Below are 16,433 nucleotides of genomic sequence, written 5' to 3'. Positions count from 1 at the left end.
AGTTAGGAGTCTTTTTTTTTTTTTTTTTAATTTTTATTTATTTATGATAGTCACAGAGAGAGAAAGTGAGAGAGGCAGAGACATAGGCAGAGGGAGAAGCAGGCTCCATGCACCGGAAGCCCCACGTGGGATTCGATCCCGGGTCTCCAGGATCGCGCCCTGGGCCAAAGGCAGGCGCCAAACCGCTGCGCCACCCAGGGATCCCGAGTTAGGAGTCTTTATGTTCTGTCTCCCTTTCTGATATTTCCCACACATCTCTAAAGAAAGGGCTTCTGAACAAAGTTGCAATCCAAGCAATGATATGTCTGTTCTTAGGTTCTGGATCGCAGCTTTAAAAAAGAATTTTCTGAAATTCCCAGTCATCAGGTGGATATACTCTACAAACTTTTTAAACGCCGACCAAGGTTTGTTTCTTCTTTGCTATCATTTTTTGAGAAAAAAAGTTCATAAATGAAGAGGAGTGTTATTAGATTTTGGCTTTTTCAGTCCCAACTAGATGGAAATATTCAGTATAACATCTTTTATGTGAAAATGTTCAAGTGTCTTTATCATGACTCAGGGGTTTTTTTAGATTATTCTTACATCTTAAAGTAAGCAATGAAGAAAAATAATTTCATTTTTCTGAAAACTAAGTATCTAGGTAAGCACTGTACTATCATAGTGCTATGAAAGTAGTTCCTCTTAAGACATAGATGGCATACAGATCTATAATTTTTCCCAAGATTTGTACTAGCAAATATGACGCTCTTGTAGTATAAATTAGAATTACATGTAAAAGGCTTCCAGAACAAATAAGTTTGGGGAAATACTAGGTTAAAAGAAAAAGTTAAGCAGTTTACTGAAGAATTTCTCTTTGTTTTTGGCCTTTGGATCTCCATGTATAAAAAATAGAGAGGATGGCTCAATCAGTTAAGCATCTGACTCTTGATCTCTGCCCAGGTCATGATCTCAGGGTCACAAGATCTAGCCCCTAGTCAGGCTCAGTGCTGAGCATGGAGCCTGCTTAAATTCTTCCTCTCTCTCTCCTGCTGCCCCTCCCCTGCCCCACTCCTGTGCACGTGTATGCTCTCTCTCTCTTAAAAAAAAAAAAAAATAGAGTAAGCAGTATTTTCCAAACATATTTGACCACTTAGACATCTCAAGTGATTGTGTTCATGACAAAGTTTGGAAAATGCCAGTATAAATGACTGAAAATAATCATTATGAAAAAGGGTTCTAAAATATCTGGGCTTTTTTTTTTTTTTAAGATTTTATTTATCTATTCATGAGAGACACATACAGAGAGGCAGAGAGAGAAGCAGGCTCCATGCAGGAAGCCTGACACGGGACTCAATCCCAGGTCTCCAGGATCAGGCCCTGGGCTGAAGGCAGTGCTAAATCACTGAGCCACTGGGGCTGCCCCTAAAATATCTGGATTTTATACTGAGAGTAGCATTAGAATTTATTTCACATATTTCCAAATTTTTACAAACTCAAATTTCCATAATTCTCAATCAAAGGTAAGCTAGAAATCATGGAACTGGTCACAAAAGTGTAGGCTTATTTGTGTCTAAGATACAAACTCGTTCTCTCACCTTTAACAGGTTATATGCAATCCAGGAAATTCAATCTAGAACATGCCTCATATCTTGGTTTCCCTATTTTTAAAGGAGTGAATCATAATAAGTCTTAATGAAGAAAGAAGGAACACTTCCCACATATTGGGAGGCAGCAGTGGAAAAATTATAAGCTTCATTGTCAAACATAATTAGCTTCTAACTCTATCATCTATCAGACCTGGGGTCTTGGATCAACAGACTTCCCAGACTTCCCTCATCTAGAGAAAGAGGATACAATAGTAACTCACAGCATATTGTAAAGCATCTTGATAGTGAGTGCCCAGTACAAATCTTTGTACATTTCTTTCCTTCCCAACGAGAGCCCAGGGAAACAAAACTATTCTATTAATGTAGATTTTTAAAGGTGCTTCTCTAGTTCAGTTTATATCTGAAATACTCCAGGCTAATCTCATCTGCAACAAGGATACTAGCAGAGGATATGTGGGACATAACCACGGAATATCCACACTCCTCTTGGGCATGTACTTGCCTTCTTAAAATACACGGAAGGGAGACTTCTTTAGTGCAGGTAAAGCTGCCAGTGCTGACAACAGTTAAGGACATCGATACTCCAGCCAAGGTCACATTCTGAGCATCCAGAAGTATGGAAGAAGGTCAAAGTGGATGCTTTTCTCTTTGGAATAATCCACCTACCAGCCTCCACTTGCCAAAAGAAAGTGTCATGCAATGTCGTACTGATGCTAAGAGTTGTATCATTTAACAGTTGATTTCTTGTGTGTGAGAATATGAAAGGTTGATGGGTTTTTATTGCTAATACCAGGATTCACAAACAGAAAATTCACTTAGACACAGCCAGTATTGTGCCTTTTGGAGAGAGACCAGAATCTGGGAAATTGAGTAAGGATACATTTGCCCAGTTGATGAAAGCCATGGATGACTTGGACAATATTAATAACATGCCAGAAGGCTTGGACCCTTCGGTCTGGGAACATTTCTGCATGACCAGACGAGCGAAAGTGGAAAATGAGCAGAAGGTATATAATAACATTTTATTATATTCAATTTCATTTCATTTCAGTGTACTAATATCAAATATATAGTTTATGTTGATCAATGCTTCCAGAAATTCTAATTATTTAGGTTTTCCTGCTAGGATAGTAGTTAGTAATGTTAGTAAAATGATGAGATAAAATATTAACCTTAGAGGTATTGAGGGCTAAGTATAGGTCTATACTTATAGGTCCATGCTGTCCAAAATGGTGGCCCCTGGGCACATGTGGTTTCTGTTTATTTGAAATAATGTGGCCAGATTAAGACACGTTATAAGTAGAAAATATATATGGATTTAGCAGTCTTAGTATGAAAAAGGAATGGAAAATGTCTCAATATTTTTTATATTCATTACAGTTGAAGTCATAATGTTTGGGATATATTGTATCAAATAAAATATATTAGTGAAATTAATTTCACCATTTCCTTTCACTTTTTATAATGTGGCTTCAGCAAAATTGAAAATTAAATACATGGCTCGCATTTATGGCTCTTGTGTTTCTCTTGGGCAGCACTGTTGTAGATACAACTTCCCTTCTCTCTGCCCTGGTCTTGAGTTGTCCTCATCCCTTTTAGCATAGATTAGAATTATATTTCACTAGAACCTACTTTACATTTGCTAGAATACTTTTTTTAATGTGGCAAAGGTAATAATTTGAGAATGTATTAATTGGGAAAAGATTCCTTCTTCTTGCTATTTCTTGACCTCCCTTTGCCTCCTCTCCGCAAAATTCCCTAAATTCAGTGCCACAAGCATCAGCATGGCATATTTTTGCTGAGGAATCTATGATTTTATCATTTTATCTAAGATGACAAGAACAAATTTTAAGATAAGATATAAGGAAAATTACAGTTTCTTGCATATTTGTTTTTTAGTGAGAAGCAAATATAATATTTTTCAAATTATTCATGGAATGTGCCATGTAAGTTTTAGGTATCTTATATTACATAATGGCAGGGATTTAAATTCGTATTAATCTCCTAGAAAAATGGGCTTTCTAAAGCTTTGTATCTAAGTTAAAACATGTATGCTTTCTAAAGTTCTTTAAAATTAGTTTGCTTTTATTTCTAAAGCCCCATATGCTCTGAGATGTTTGTGGTTTGGTTCCTTTAGGTAAAACAGAAAGCGGCTGGCTTAATGGAAATGATGGCTTTCCTCCAGAGGAGAACAGAAGATGATGAGAAGTTGCAACAGGAAATTGAAAAAGTGCTCCATGAACTCACGGTGTAATTTGAAACTTTCATTCATGTACATTCACACAGAGTCTAAGGACTAAGTCTAGGACTAAGTTAGATTGTGTTGTCATGGGGCAGAAAGCCTACTTGCTGGTTTACAGCTGGTATGGGCTGGTCTCTCTTGCTGAGCTTTATAAATTCTATTTGAAAAAGTGCATTTTGTTACAGAAGACCTTACTTCAGAATGGAACTTACCTACGGGTTCCATTGCTCTTATTAGAAACAGGCAAGTGTTGGGAAAATCTTACTATTTTTAACCTGCTCCTTCCCCATAAAAATACAAAGACCTTGTTCCTGCTAGTCAGCACTTTGGGGCTCAAGGCACACAAGAAAACGCTGTGGAAGACTAAGCAGATATCCAATAAGTTCCCATGTAGACAACGAACCAGCTAATATTTTTTCCTTTAAGAGAGCTTTGTTGTATTTTGCTGAGTGATTGGGATACTGCTGTAAGTCCTTGCTTCACTTCTTCCATATTTGCAACCACTTTGATAAATGGTTCTCTGATGCTCCCAAATTCATCACTATACATCATCCTCAGATCTAGACTATAAGGAGGAATGGGACTTAGCAAGAAATACATAGAAGTAGCATGCAGGTTAAACATTGTTAATAAAATATCAGAAGTCAATACATAAAGTCAGAACTTTAATAAATATGATATTTGGTAGCATCTCAATTTTTTCTACTTGCAACCAAAATTATATGAATCTTTTCTTAATCATAAAGCAAAAACTTTACTAATGTATTTTTGCCCATACCATTCTTTGAGCAGCCCAAGTGTTATTCATAGCAACAAGAGGAGGTATCATAAAGACCTCCAAGAAAGCTCATCATCAGGAAAAGATGTTCTGCATTAATCTCCAGTAGGTTTTCCTTCAGCTTAAGTTTGAAATTTAAGCTGAAAATTAAGTTTGAATTTTATGTTCTCAGATAATAGGTCAAATTTGAAATATTGAAGTCTACTTACTTACTTTGAAGTCTTTTCAATGTAGATTGCAGGAGGAGAAAGTGAGATTCCAGTTGAATTTGACAATCCAAATTCTCCTTAAACAAGGACAAGTGGAGCTGGAAAATTTTCAGTTATTACTAGAGTATCCTGATGCTATTCTCATCAACAAGAGCATAATTGAAGACTTGAATTCTGTGATTCGGGTAATTATCATTTTTAATGGAGAAGAAAGCCAACATACCACCTGCTGTACCAAATTTGTTCATTATTCTCCCATTTCTGTGATAAATAATTTTCATTCAGTTAAATCAGTGATTCCTAACCCTGGCTGTATATTAGAATCACCTAAAGAACTTTATGAATGTGTCCAGGCCCCACCCCTAGGCATAGTATTTTTTAAAGCTCCCAGATGATTCTAAGGTATAAAAAGTTCAGAACTACAAAGTTAAATGTTCAATCTAATATGCCATCATTTTGTTAAGCTCAGTCTACTTACCTAATTTTAGATAAGATTATATAATTGATTTCAGACCTTGCTTATTTTCTAATATAAGTATTTAATGTTATAAATTTCTCTCTAAGCACCATTTTAGCTGTATTATGCAAATTTTGACATTTTGTGTTTTCATTTTCTTTCCATTTAAAATATTTTCTAATTTCCCATGTAACTTCTTTTTTGATTCATGGGCTATTTAGAAGTGTGTTATTTAATTTCCAAATATTTGGAGATTTTTTACTATGTGGGAATTACATACTAATGTTGTCATATATTTTACTTTATGCAAACGCTCTACGCCCACAAAACATTGCCATCATTTTGCTTTAGAATAATTATCATTTAGAGTGATGAAAAATAAGAAAAAAGCGTTTTCTTTTTTTTTTTTTTTTTTTTTTTTTTTTTTTTTTTTTTTTTTTTTTTTGATGGGCCAGATAATGATGTATTTTGAAGTCATTAGGTTTTTTTTTTTTTTTTTTTTTTTTTTTTTTTTTTATTTTTTTTTTATTGGTGTTCAATTTACTAACATACAGAATAACACCCAGTGCCCATCACCCATTCACTCCCACCCCCCGCCCTCCTCCCCTTCCACCACCCCCAGTTCGTTTCCCAGAGTTAGCAGTCTTTACATTCTGTCTCCCTTTCTGATATTTCCCACACATTTCTTCTCCCTTCCCTTATTTTCCCTTTCACTATTATTTATATTCCCCAAATGAATGAGAACATATAATGTTTGTCCTTCTCCGACTGACTTACTTCACTCAGCATAATACCCTCCAGTTCCATCCACGTTGAAGCAAATGGTGGGTATTTGTCATTTCTAATAGCTGAGTAATATTCCATTGTATACATAAACCACATCTTCTTTATCCATTCATCTTTCGTTGGACACCGAGGCTCCTTCCACAGTTTGGCTATCGTGGCCATTGCTGCTAGAAACATCGGGGTGCAGGTGTCCCGGCGTTTCATTGCATTTGTATCTTTGGGGTAAATCCCCAACAGTGCAATTGCTGGGTCGTAGGGCAGGTATATTTTTAACTGTTTGAGGAACCTCCACACAGTTTTCCAGAGTGGCTGCACCAGTTCACATTCCCACCAACAGTGTAGGAGGGTTCCCTTTTCTCCGCATCCTCTCCAACATTTGTTGTTTCCTGCCTTGTTAATTTTCCCCATTCTCACTGGTGTGAGGTGGTATCTCATTGTAGTTTTGATTTGTATTTCCCTGATGGCAAGTGATGCAGAGCATTTTCTCATATGCATGTTGGCCATGTCTATGTCTTCCTCTGTGAGATTTCTGTTCATGTCTTTTGCCCATTTCATGATTGGATTGTTTGTTTCTTTGGTGTTGAGTTTAAGAAGTTCTTTATAGATCTTGGAAGCGTTTTCTATTTCCTTCCATTTTCACTATGTCAAGAGATCTTTCTTTGTGTGGATTAAATGGTGTGTCTTGTACTGTAATCTTCTGCTTAAAGAACCTTTAACTGAATTGCAAGTCTGCCTGTAATGAATTCTCTTAAGTTTATCTTTATCTGAAATTGTCTTTGATTCACCTTCATTGTTGATTGTTTGCCAGGTTCCCTGGATTGGCAGGGTTTTTCCTCTTCTTTCATCCCTTTCACTTTAAAGGTGTTCATTTTCTTCTGACTTAAGAGTTTCTAACAAGCAGACTACTGTCTACTTTTAAATCTTTATTACTTTTTTTTTTAAGATTTATTTATTTATTCATTCAGAGAGCGAAGAGAGAGGCAGAGACACAGGCAGAGGGAGAAGCAGGCTCCATGCAGGAAGCCCGACATGGGACTACGTGGGACTGGATCCTGGGTCTCCAGGATCACACCCCGGCCTGCAGGCGGCGCTAAAGCGCTGCACCACCGGGGCTGCCCTCTTTGTTCCTTTTAATGTAATATGTCTGCCTTTGAGATTTTCTCTTTGTCTTAGTTTTCAGCAATTTGAGCATATATCTAGGAGTGTGTGTATCTGTATACAGTCCTTTTAACATACTGCTGGCTTTGGTTTGCTAATATTTTATTGAGGACTTCTGCATCTATGTTCATCAGGAATATGGGCCTGTAATTTTCTTTTCTTGTGGAGTAATGCTGGTCTTGTAAAATGAGTTTGGAAGTATTTCCCTCCTCTTCTATTTTTACAAGGAGTTTGAGAAGAATTGGTATTAATTCTTCTTGGAATATTTGGTAGAATTCACCAATGGAGTCTTCTGGTCTTGGGCTTTTTATTTTGTTGGGAGGTTCTTAAATTCTGCTTCAGTCTTTAGTTAGTATAGTTTATTCAGATTTTTCTGTTACTCTTTGAGTCAGATTTTATAGTTTGCGTGTTTCTAGACTTTTTCAATTTCATTTAGGTTTATCTAATTTGTTGGCATACAATTGTTCACAGTATTTTCTTATATTCTTATTGAATTTTGTAAGGTTAGTAGCAACTGTCCTTAATTTCATTTCTGATTTTAGCAAATTGAGTCTTTTCTCCTTTTCCTTATTCTAGCTAAAGATTCGTCAATTTTGATTTAAAAGATTTTGGTTTCATTTATTCTCTCTGATCTCCTACTTTCTATTTCATTTATCTCTTCTAATCTTCCTATTTCCTTCTAATGGCTTTGAGTTAAATTTGGTCTTCTTTTAATAATCTTATAAGGTATAAAGTTAGATTATTGATTTGAGATCATTCTCCTTTTTTAACATATATGCTTACAGCTATAAATTTCCCTCTCAATACTGCTTTTGATGCATCTCATAAGTTTTGGCATGTTATGTTTTCACTTTCATTCATGTTGAAGTATTTTCTAATATCCCCTGTTATTTCTTCTTTGACCTATTATATTTTAAAATGTGTTATTTAATTTCTATGTATTTGTGAATATTCCACTTTTCCTTCTATTATTGATTTCTAGTTCCATTCCCTTGTGGTCAGAACAGATGTTTTGTCTTATTTCAAAATTTTCTAGATTTCTTCTAAAATCTATTAGGATTCATTTTATCACCTAACATATGGTCTATATTTGAGAATGTTCCATTTGCACTTTCAAAGAATGTGTATTCTGTTGTTATTGAGTGTGGTGTTCTGTGTATGTCTCTTAGGTCTAATTAGTTTATAGTGTTCAAATCCTCTATTCCCTTATTGATCTTCTATATACTTGTTCTATCCATTATTGAAAGTGGGATGGTGAAATCTCTAATTTTTTTTCTATTATGGAACTAGTTCTTCAATTCTATTGGCTTTTGTTTCATATATTTTGGGGCTCTCTTCTTAAAATATATGTGTTTATAATTGCTATATCTTCCTAGAGCATTAGCCTCTTATCAGCAAATAATGTGCTTGTCTGATATTAGTATAGGCACCCCAGCTGTCTTTTGATTACAATTTGCCCAGATGATATCTTTCCATCCTTTCATTTTCAACCTATTTGTGTCACTGAATCTCAAGTTCTCTTCTGGACAGAGTATTATTGGATCATTTTTTAAATTGATTGTGCCTCTCTCTACCTTTTAATTATAGAGTTTAATCCACTTATATTTAAAGTAATTGCTAGTAAAAACAAAAAGGACTTTACTATTTTGTTATTTGTTTTCTATCATATTTTCTGGTTCCTCAATCCCTCCATTATTGCCTTCTTTTGTATATGGTTGATATTTTTGCAGAGTACCATTTTGATCCCCTTGTCTTTTACTTTGCTATATACATTTTAGTTATTTTCTTAGTGGTTACCATGGGGATTACAACTGACAGTTTAGGTTTTTTTGTTTTTGTTAAGATTTATTTATTCATTCATTCAGAGAGAGCGAAGAGAGAGGCAGAGACACAGGCAGAGGGAGAAGCAGGCTGATGCGGGACTCGATCCCCGGTCTCCAGGATCACACCCCAGGCTGCAGGCGGCGCAAACCGCTGCGCCACCGGGGCTGCCCGACAGTTTAGTTTTATAGCAAACTAATTCAAATTAGCACCAACTTAGTTTCACTAGAATATAAAACTCTACTCCAATACAATTCTGTCCCTCACCTTTTCTGTTATTGTCACAGATAACATCTTTATGCATTATGTGTCCATTAACATAGATTTATAACTAATGTTTTGTGCATTTTTTCCTTTATATCATACAGGAAAAAAAGTACTTACAAACCAAAAATACAATAGTACTGACTTTATATCTACCTATGTAGTTGCATTTTTAATTTAATTTTTTAAAATTTCTTCTTATGACTTTGAGTTACTGTCTAGTGCCTTCTAATTTCAGGTTGAAGGACTCCCTTTAGATTTCTGGTACTGGAGGTCTACTAATGAAGAACTCCATCAGCTTTATTTTCTCAGAATATCTTTTTTTTCCTCAGAATATCTTAAATTCTCCTTCATATTTTGTTGTTAGTGTAGGTGCAAAAATCATTATCAAAACTGCTGATGGATACAATGTGAATGGTAAAGAGAAAGATCAAGAATTAATCCTAAAATGTTGGGCAGGCCCGGTGGCGCCACGGTTTGGCGCCGCCTGCTGCCTGGGGTGTGATCCTGGAGACCCGGGTTGAGTCCCGCATCGGGCTCCCTGCATGGAGCCTGCTTCTCTCTCTGCCTCTCTCTTTCTCTCTCTGTCTCTATGAATAAATAAATAAAATCTTAAAAAAAAAATTCCAAAAATGTTAGCTTTTGAGCAACTGAGTAGATGATAGTGTCATTAACTGATATGAGAAAGACGGAACATGTAGTTTTGGGCTGGGACATAAAACAAAGAGTTTGGGCCTTTGTTAATTTGAAATACACATAAAACATTCCAGTGGAGGGTCATCTGGGTGGCTTGAGCATTTGACTCTTGATTTCAGCTCAAGTCATGATCTCAGGGTCATGGGATCAAGCTCTGCATCTGGCTCCTCACTCAGAAGGGAGTCTGCTGGAGATTCTCTCTACTCTCTTCCTCTGCCACCCCGCCCCCCACCCCAGCATGCACATACTCTCTCTCTCTCTCTCTCAAATCAACAAATTTTTTAAAGACCCATTCCAATGGAAATATCAACTGGACAGAATTTAGAACTGAGATATAAACTTAGAAGTATTCTATATATAGATCACATACAAATAAATACATATGAATTATCACATATAGATATTTACATATGCATAAGACTGGTAGATTGCAGTACATCTGCATACATGCAGACTGGTAATGCATACAGACTGGTAGATTGATTAAGCCATGAGAATGCTTGAGACCACCTAGGAATGGGACGTTGGCCGATGCCCAAAGTCCAATTCTGATAGATATAACAGAGAAGGAGTCAGTAGCAAAACTGAGAAAGAGTTGCCAGTGAGAGAGGAAACTTGAAAATCATGAGAGAAATGGCTCCAACGATAAGGAACTAGTGCACTATGTCAGTTACTTGATAAGAACAGTGGAAAGTTTGGGCAAGAGGTCAAAAAGTTGACCAAAGGAGAGCAGAAAGGAGATGTGGTAGCTCTACAACAGTGTTTTTTAACCTTGGCACTATTGACATTTTGGGCCAGATGATTATTTGTTGTGAGAGATATTCTGTGTATCACAAAGTTTAGTAGCATCCCTGGCATCTATCCTCTAGATGCCAGTAGCAATACTTCCCTCCAGTTGTATCAGCCAAAAATTTCTGCAAACAAAATCTTAATTTCCTATGGTAGGGCAATATCTCTAATATTTGAGGAATGCTACCCTAGAGAAATGCTTGAACTGAAAATTTTGAAGCTGGTATATACAAGGTCAAGGGTATGATTGTGGGAGTTGGGTGTCTTTAGATGGAGAAGGGATCATTGAAAGTGAGAAATTCAAGGAATTGAGAGGCAAAGCTGTGATCATAAGATAAAAATAATTTTTAAAAAGAATAGTAGGTGGTGTGGTATAATATAGTGGCATGAACTACAAAAAGCTAAGCTTTTGAGGAAGAGAGGAAAGGTAAAATGTTAACCGATGGAACTCTTACACAAATTTATTTTAGAGACATTAGAGTTTCAGTATTAGCAGTCTGGGAGAACTTCATGAAAATATTCCTCGGGATCCCTGGGTGGCGCAGCAGTTTGGCGCCTGCCTTTGGCCCAGGGCGCGATCCTGCAGACCCGGGATCGAATCCCACATCGGGCTCCCGGTGCATGAAGCCTGCTTCTCCCTCTGCCTATGTCTCTGCCTCTCTCTCTCTCTCTCTCTCTGACTATCATAAATAAATAAAAATTAAAAAAAGAATATTCCTCAACTTCATGTAGGCAATTTGAAGTAAGTGCAAAATATCTAGGTGTTTAAATGTATTTAACTCACTCAATTTTATTTATTTTTTTATTTTTTTGCTTTTCCACTAGCTACAAACCTGATATCATTGTGCCTAGCAGCATTAAACTACAATCCTTTGTGGGTTTTTTTTTTTTTTTAAGATTTTATTATTCATGAGAGACACAGAAAGAGGGGGGTAAAGACACAGGCAAAGGGAGAAGCAATCTCCCTCCCCGCAGGGATCCTGATGCAGGACTCGATCCCAGGACCCCAGGACCACACCCTGAGTTGAAGGCAGATGCTCAACCACTGAGCCACCCAGGCATCCCTACAATCAATCCTTTGTTGATAGTGTCAGGAAGTAGAGCAGAGTCAGGGTACAAATGCATACAGACTGGTAGATTGATGATGGCAAAAGGAGTTCCTGCCTTATAATTGACATATTAAAGTAAATTAGCTATGCCATTCAAATGTATTTGATAATCCTTTCTGTTTAGTACCTATCAGCTTTTTAGTGATCAGTCATTTTTTTTTTAATATCTGCTACATTTTTTTAAAAGAAGATAGAAGAGTGCCTGGGTGGCCAGTCAGTTAAACATCTGACTCTTAATTTCGGCTCAGGTTGTGAAATCAAGCCTTTCATGGGGCTCCATGCTGGCAATGAAGCATGCTTAAGATTCTCTCTCTCTCCCTCTCCCTCTGCTCCCCCAACTCACACATGTGCTTTTACTCTCAAAAATCTAAATAAAAATAATTTCTTAAAAAGATGATGCAATTACCTCTGTGATCCAAGTGTTTTCTAAGAATAGCATTCAGCTTCAGATATTCTGTATGCAGAGTCCTATGAATATCAAAATGTACTTCTTTTCAAGACTCAAGGACAGAAGAAAGTTGCTAGCATGATGGAAAGTAAAGATGTCCACAAAGGAATATTTCAGATTGAGTGGGAACATAAGAAAATGGAGATGGAAATGGAAGATCTAAATCAGAAGGCTTGGGATATTCAGATGCTATTTTTTTCAAGAGATCGTCAAAAGGTAAGTTCTCCCTGCCCCACCGTATAATTTTAATTTCATTCACTAATGTATTCATTCATTCAAACAGTATCTACTAAGATGCCTCTGTAATATTAAGCACATTCTAAGCCAGTTGTTTTTCATGGATATGTCTATGAATTCTTCTGTCTTCCAAGGATTTCCTAATTGTCAGATCCAGGGGTCTGTTCTCCAGTTATCACTATCCCTCAACTGTCAGTAGCAATTTGACCATCTTAACTGCTCATTCCTCTGGCTGTTTTCAACTCTATTTTCTTCTATTTTTCTTGCATGTCAGGCCACTCTGCCTCTTTTACTGAATTCTCTTTTGCTTCTAACTCTTTTTTTTTTTTTTTTTTTTTGTTAAAGATTGATTTATTTTAGAGACAGAGAGCACAAGTGGGAGGGTCAGAGTGAGAGAGAATCTCAAGCAGACTCGGAGCTGAGCGGGAAGCCCCTTGCAGGGTTCCATCTCATAACCCAGAGATCACAACCTGAGCAGAAACAGACACTCAACCAGCTGTGCTCCCCAGGCGCCCTCTAAATTTTAAATATGACTATTCTTTACAATCCTGCCTTTAGCTCTGCTTCCTTCTATGCCCTCTCCTTTGATAATCTCGATTTTTCTAACTTCAGTGACCACTTCTAAAAGACTGATCCAAGTTCTCTATTCCTGATCTCCCTCAAGCTCTATTTTGACATTCCCACCTCTCAACAGCAACCCTTCTTAATGTGCTCATTTTTGTTCTTTTCAACCACTTACTCAGGCTTATAGTTGCAGTCATCTTTGATTTCCCTCTCCCCTGTCTTTCAAGCCTTGCCTAGTTTACCTATTTATTCTTTATCTCCACTGCCATTAGCCTGGCTCAGTTTTTCTTTTCCATGATTTAGACTATTGTATAATGATCTAACTGGGGGACACCTGGCTGGCTCAGTTGGAATAGCATGCAACTCTTGATCCGCAGGGATTTCAAGCCCCATGTTGGGTGTAGAGATTACTTAAAAAAATAAACTTAAAAAAAAATTCCTAGCTGGTCTCTTGACCTTTGGGCTTTCTCTTATCCAATCGATACTATATGTTACTGTCAGATTAATATTGCTGTTCAGTTCTAATAACATTACTACTCTCCTAAAACATTTTAAACTGCAACTTCTTCCTGGCAAACAAATTATGAAATTTTTAGGTGGGTGCTCTGCACCCTTCAACCTAACTTTTCAAATTCATTCCCACTGTTCCTCATATACATCAGTATTATCAAACCAAACATTAATATTTTCTAGGATTTTACTCTGTGCCTTTGCTCATTAGTTTTTTAACTTGAAATATCTTTCCTTATTTTTTTTTCACATCCCAAATCTATTTTTCAAAGTCTAGTTAAATGCTACCTGCTCTAAAAAGCTTCTGGGTTTCTCCAGTACATTCTTTCTCAAACCACCTTTGAGTTTACATGTCACTATACACATTTTCTGGCAACTAATCATGTCTACTTTTTTTTTTTTGAAAGCTATAGTCATATTATCTATCTCTGTATCTTCCTTAGTACCTTTAACTCGAACATTCTTAATTAATGACTCAAATTAGATAGACAGTAAGTATTTGGTGAGTTGAATAAAGGAGAAAATAAACTCTAGGCATTTGTAATTATTAATATACAGGTAAATTATCAATAGCCAAATATAAATAAATATTATGGCACAAAAGTCATATCAATCTTAGATAACTTTTATGAAATTGGTAACTTTCAAAACTAAGACTGCTTTATAAAGTTACCTATTGAAAGAATAGAGAAAAATATTCTTACATATTTTGGGGTTTTTTTCTTCTCCAAGTACCTAAATGAACCAAACTATGAGACTCTGATTGCCATTCAGATTGGAATAATGGAGCAAACCATTGCTGTTTTAGAGAAGGTAGGTCTCAAAGTTATTGATCCTTATAATCCCAACAGTTGTGAATTATTTAAACAAAGTAATAGTGTTCCAAATAATGAATTCAAACACAGCTTAATAAAATCATGGTCCTTTTTTGACATTCATGATCTAATTAGAGGCCCCTGAATGGTGTCTTTGCAACCATAAAAAGTGTGGTAGACTGAAGCACTTTCTTTTTTTTTTTAATTTATGATAGTCATCAGAAAGAGAGAGAGAGAGAGAGAGGCAGAGACACAGGCAGAGGGAGAAGGAGGCTCCATGCACGGGGAGCCCGATGTGGGATTCGATCCCGGGTCTCCAGGATCGCGCCCTGGGCCAAAGGCAGGCACCAAACCGCTGCGCCACCCAGGGATCCCTGAAGCATTTATTTTAATACTAGAATTAACCCCTTGGGAGATATCTAAGTGTATGTGAATTCCCAGTTTCACATTAAGTTGTGATTTATGTAACAGAATGTTGATGGTCTTTCCTTGGAGTTGTAATGCCTTTGTTTTCTCATAACTGCTTAACAAATGCTCAGTGTAGATTGTATAGCATATATAAGATGGAAAAGAAAAAAAAAAGATGGAAAAGAAGTAATCTCAAGGCTTTATGTGTTTTTTTTTAATATCTAAAAAATTCTAAATTTTTTTAAAATTCAGGTATTAAAATATCATGCTACTTTTAAATAATTTAGTTACTGTGTGCAGGCATTATGTTAGGCAGTAGGGATATGGTGATAAAATGATATCTTGATGATAATGAATTTAAATTTTAAAAATAGTGTCTTTATAAAATACTTTTCTTTCAAAATTATTTTTTGGGGTGTCATGGAAACAAAAATTTCAGACCCACAAAAAGAATGTGGAAAACTGCAAAAAACTACTAAAAAAACTGGGAAGGTACAGCAATCAAAAAGATATAGCAAATTATACTCTAAGCTGCAATTTACGAGAAGAGCTGGTTGCTATCTCCGAAAGGAAAGAGATCTGTAATGCAGTGGGTAAGAATTTTTTTTTCTTCACTCAACTGTAGGTTTCTTTAAAAGTTACTACCATTCCTGAAATCTGGTCAGTAGTTACAAAGCTACCAGCATTTCTTCCACATGTTTAACTGATTCTGAGTGCTGTTTCTATATTTGAATGCCTTAGATAGTAATCCAACTAATTCTCTTCTTCATTTTTGGGGTAGGGTCTAAACTGACTTGTGAAAAGATTGCCAAAGAACGATATGAAAACATGATGGAACAACAAAAGTTAACAAATATTGCAAAACAACAAGCTGAACAAATTTTAATACTGCAGACTGAACTTGAACGATTAAGGATGAAAACATTTCCTGCACTTGTTCAAATGTAAAAACGCTGGTGGAACACACAAGACAACCAATGATTTAAAAAATAATTTCATTTCATTAAAATGGTATTTTTCTCCCATATCTGGAAATTTAAGTAGAGCTTCTTAGTTGCATTTTTAATAGCAAATTATTTAACTTTAATCATTATAAAAATGTTTGTCTTGCATGAATGTGTAAAATATCATGAATTGTTTTCATTCACAAGTGAACTGAAAATATTCAAAATGTATTTTACTCATTTTCTCATTAGTCTTGATGTTATTCATAAAAACAAAAGATTCTTAGCCACTCCTGGCATTTCTAGTTTTATAAAATTACCAGAAAACTTAAGTTAATGGAATATTTTTACATTTTTCTCTATTTCCCAAGTTTTCTTCAGAAAACATTTCTTCTATAATCAGAAAAAATTTCTCAGAACATTTAGGTTTATTCCCAATTCTAGCAATGAGAATAAAATGAACTATTTCCTTTTACCAAGCCTTAAATCATTTGAAAAGTACATTTTTTTCTGCATATAGTCTTCTACATTGCATATTCATTGTAATAGATGATGTAATAGATAATTAAATAATGAGATTAAGTGGTCAGAAACCTGCTTCACCCTTCAACA

At 35.9% G+C, this 16,433-nt stretch overlaps 1 protein-coding gene across 3 annotated transcripts in view; it reads left to right on the top strand.

Moving 5' to 3' along the window:
- CFAP43 (cilia and flagella associated protein 43) overlaps positions 1-15,902 on the top strand; it is a 112,785-nt gene extending 96,883 nt beyond the window's left edge. For all 3 annotated transcript variants that reach the window (XM_025467120.3, XM_025467121.3, XM_025467119.3), the window contains 8 exons: positions 316-404; positions 2,380-2,593; positions 3,724-3,836; positions 4,841-5,000; positions 12,395-12,559; positions 14,387-14,467; positions 15,317-15,470; positions 15,659-15,902. In XM_025467120.3, coding sequence (XP_025322905.3) covers positions 316-404; positions 2,380-2,593; positions 3,724-3,836; positions 4,841-5,000; positions 12,395-12,559; positions 14,387-14,467; positions 15,317-15,470; positions 15,659-15,825 — 1,143 coding nt within the window. In that variant the 3' untranslated portion in view covers positions 15,826-15,902. The remainder of the gene's footprint in view (positions 1-315; positions 405-2,379; positions 2,594-3,723; positions 3,837-4,840; positions 5,001-12,394; positions 12,560-14,386; positions 14,468-15,316; positions 15,471-15,658) is intronic.
- Positions 15,903-16,433: the final 531 nt, after the last annotated feature.

Source organism: Canis lupus, chromosome 28, assembly GCF_003254725.2.
Source record: "Canis lupus dingo isolate Sandy chromosome 28, ASM325472v2, whole genome shotgun sequence".
Lineage (NCBI taxonomy): Eukaryota > Metazoa > Chordata > Mammalia > Carnivora > Canidae > Canis > Canis lupus.
Note: the sequence above shows the minus strand (reverse complement) of the source record. Positions and strands in the feature narration are given on the sequence as shown.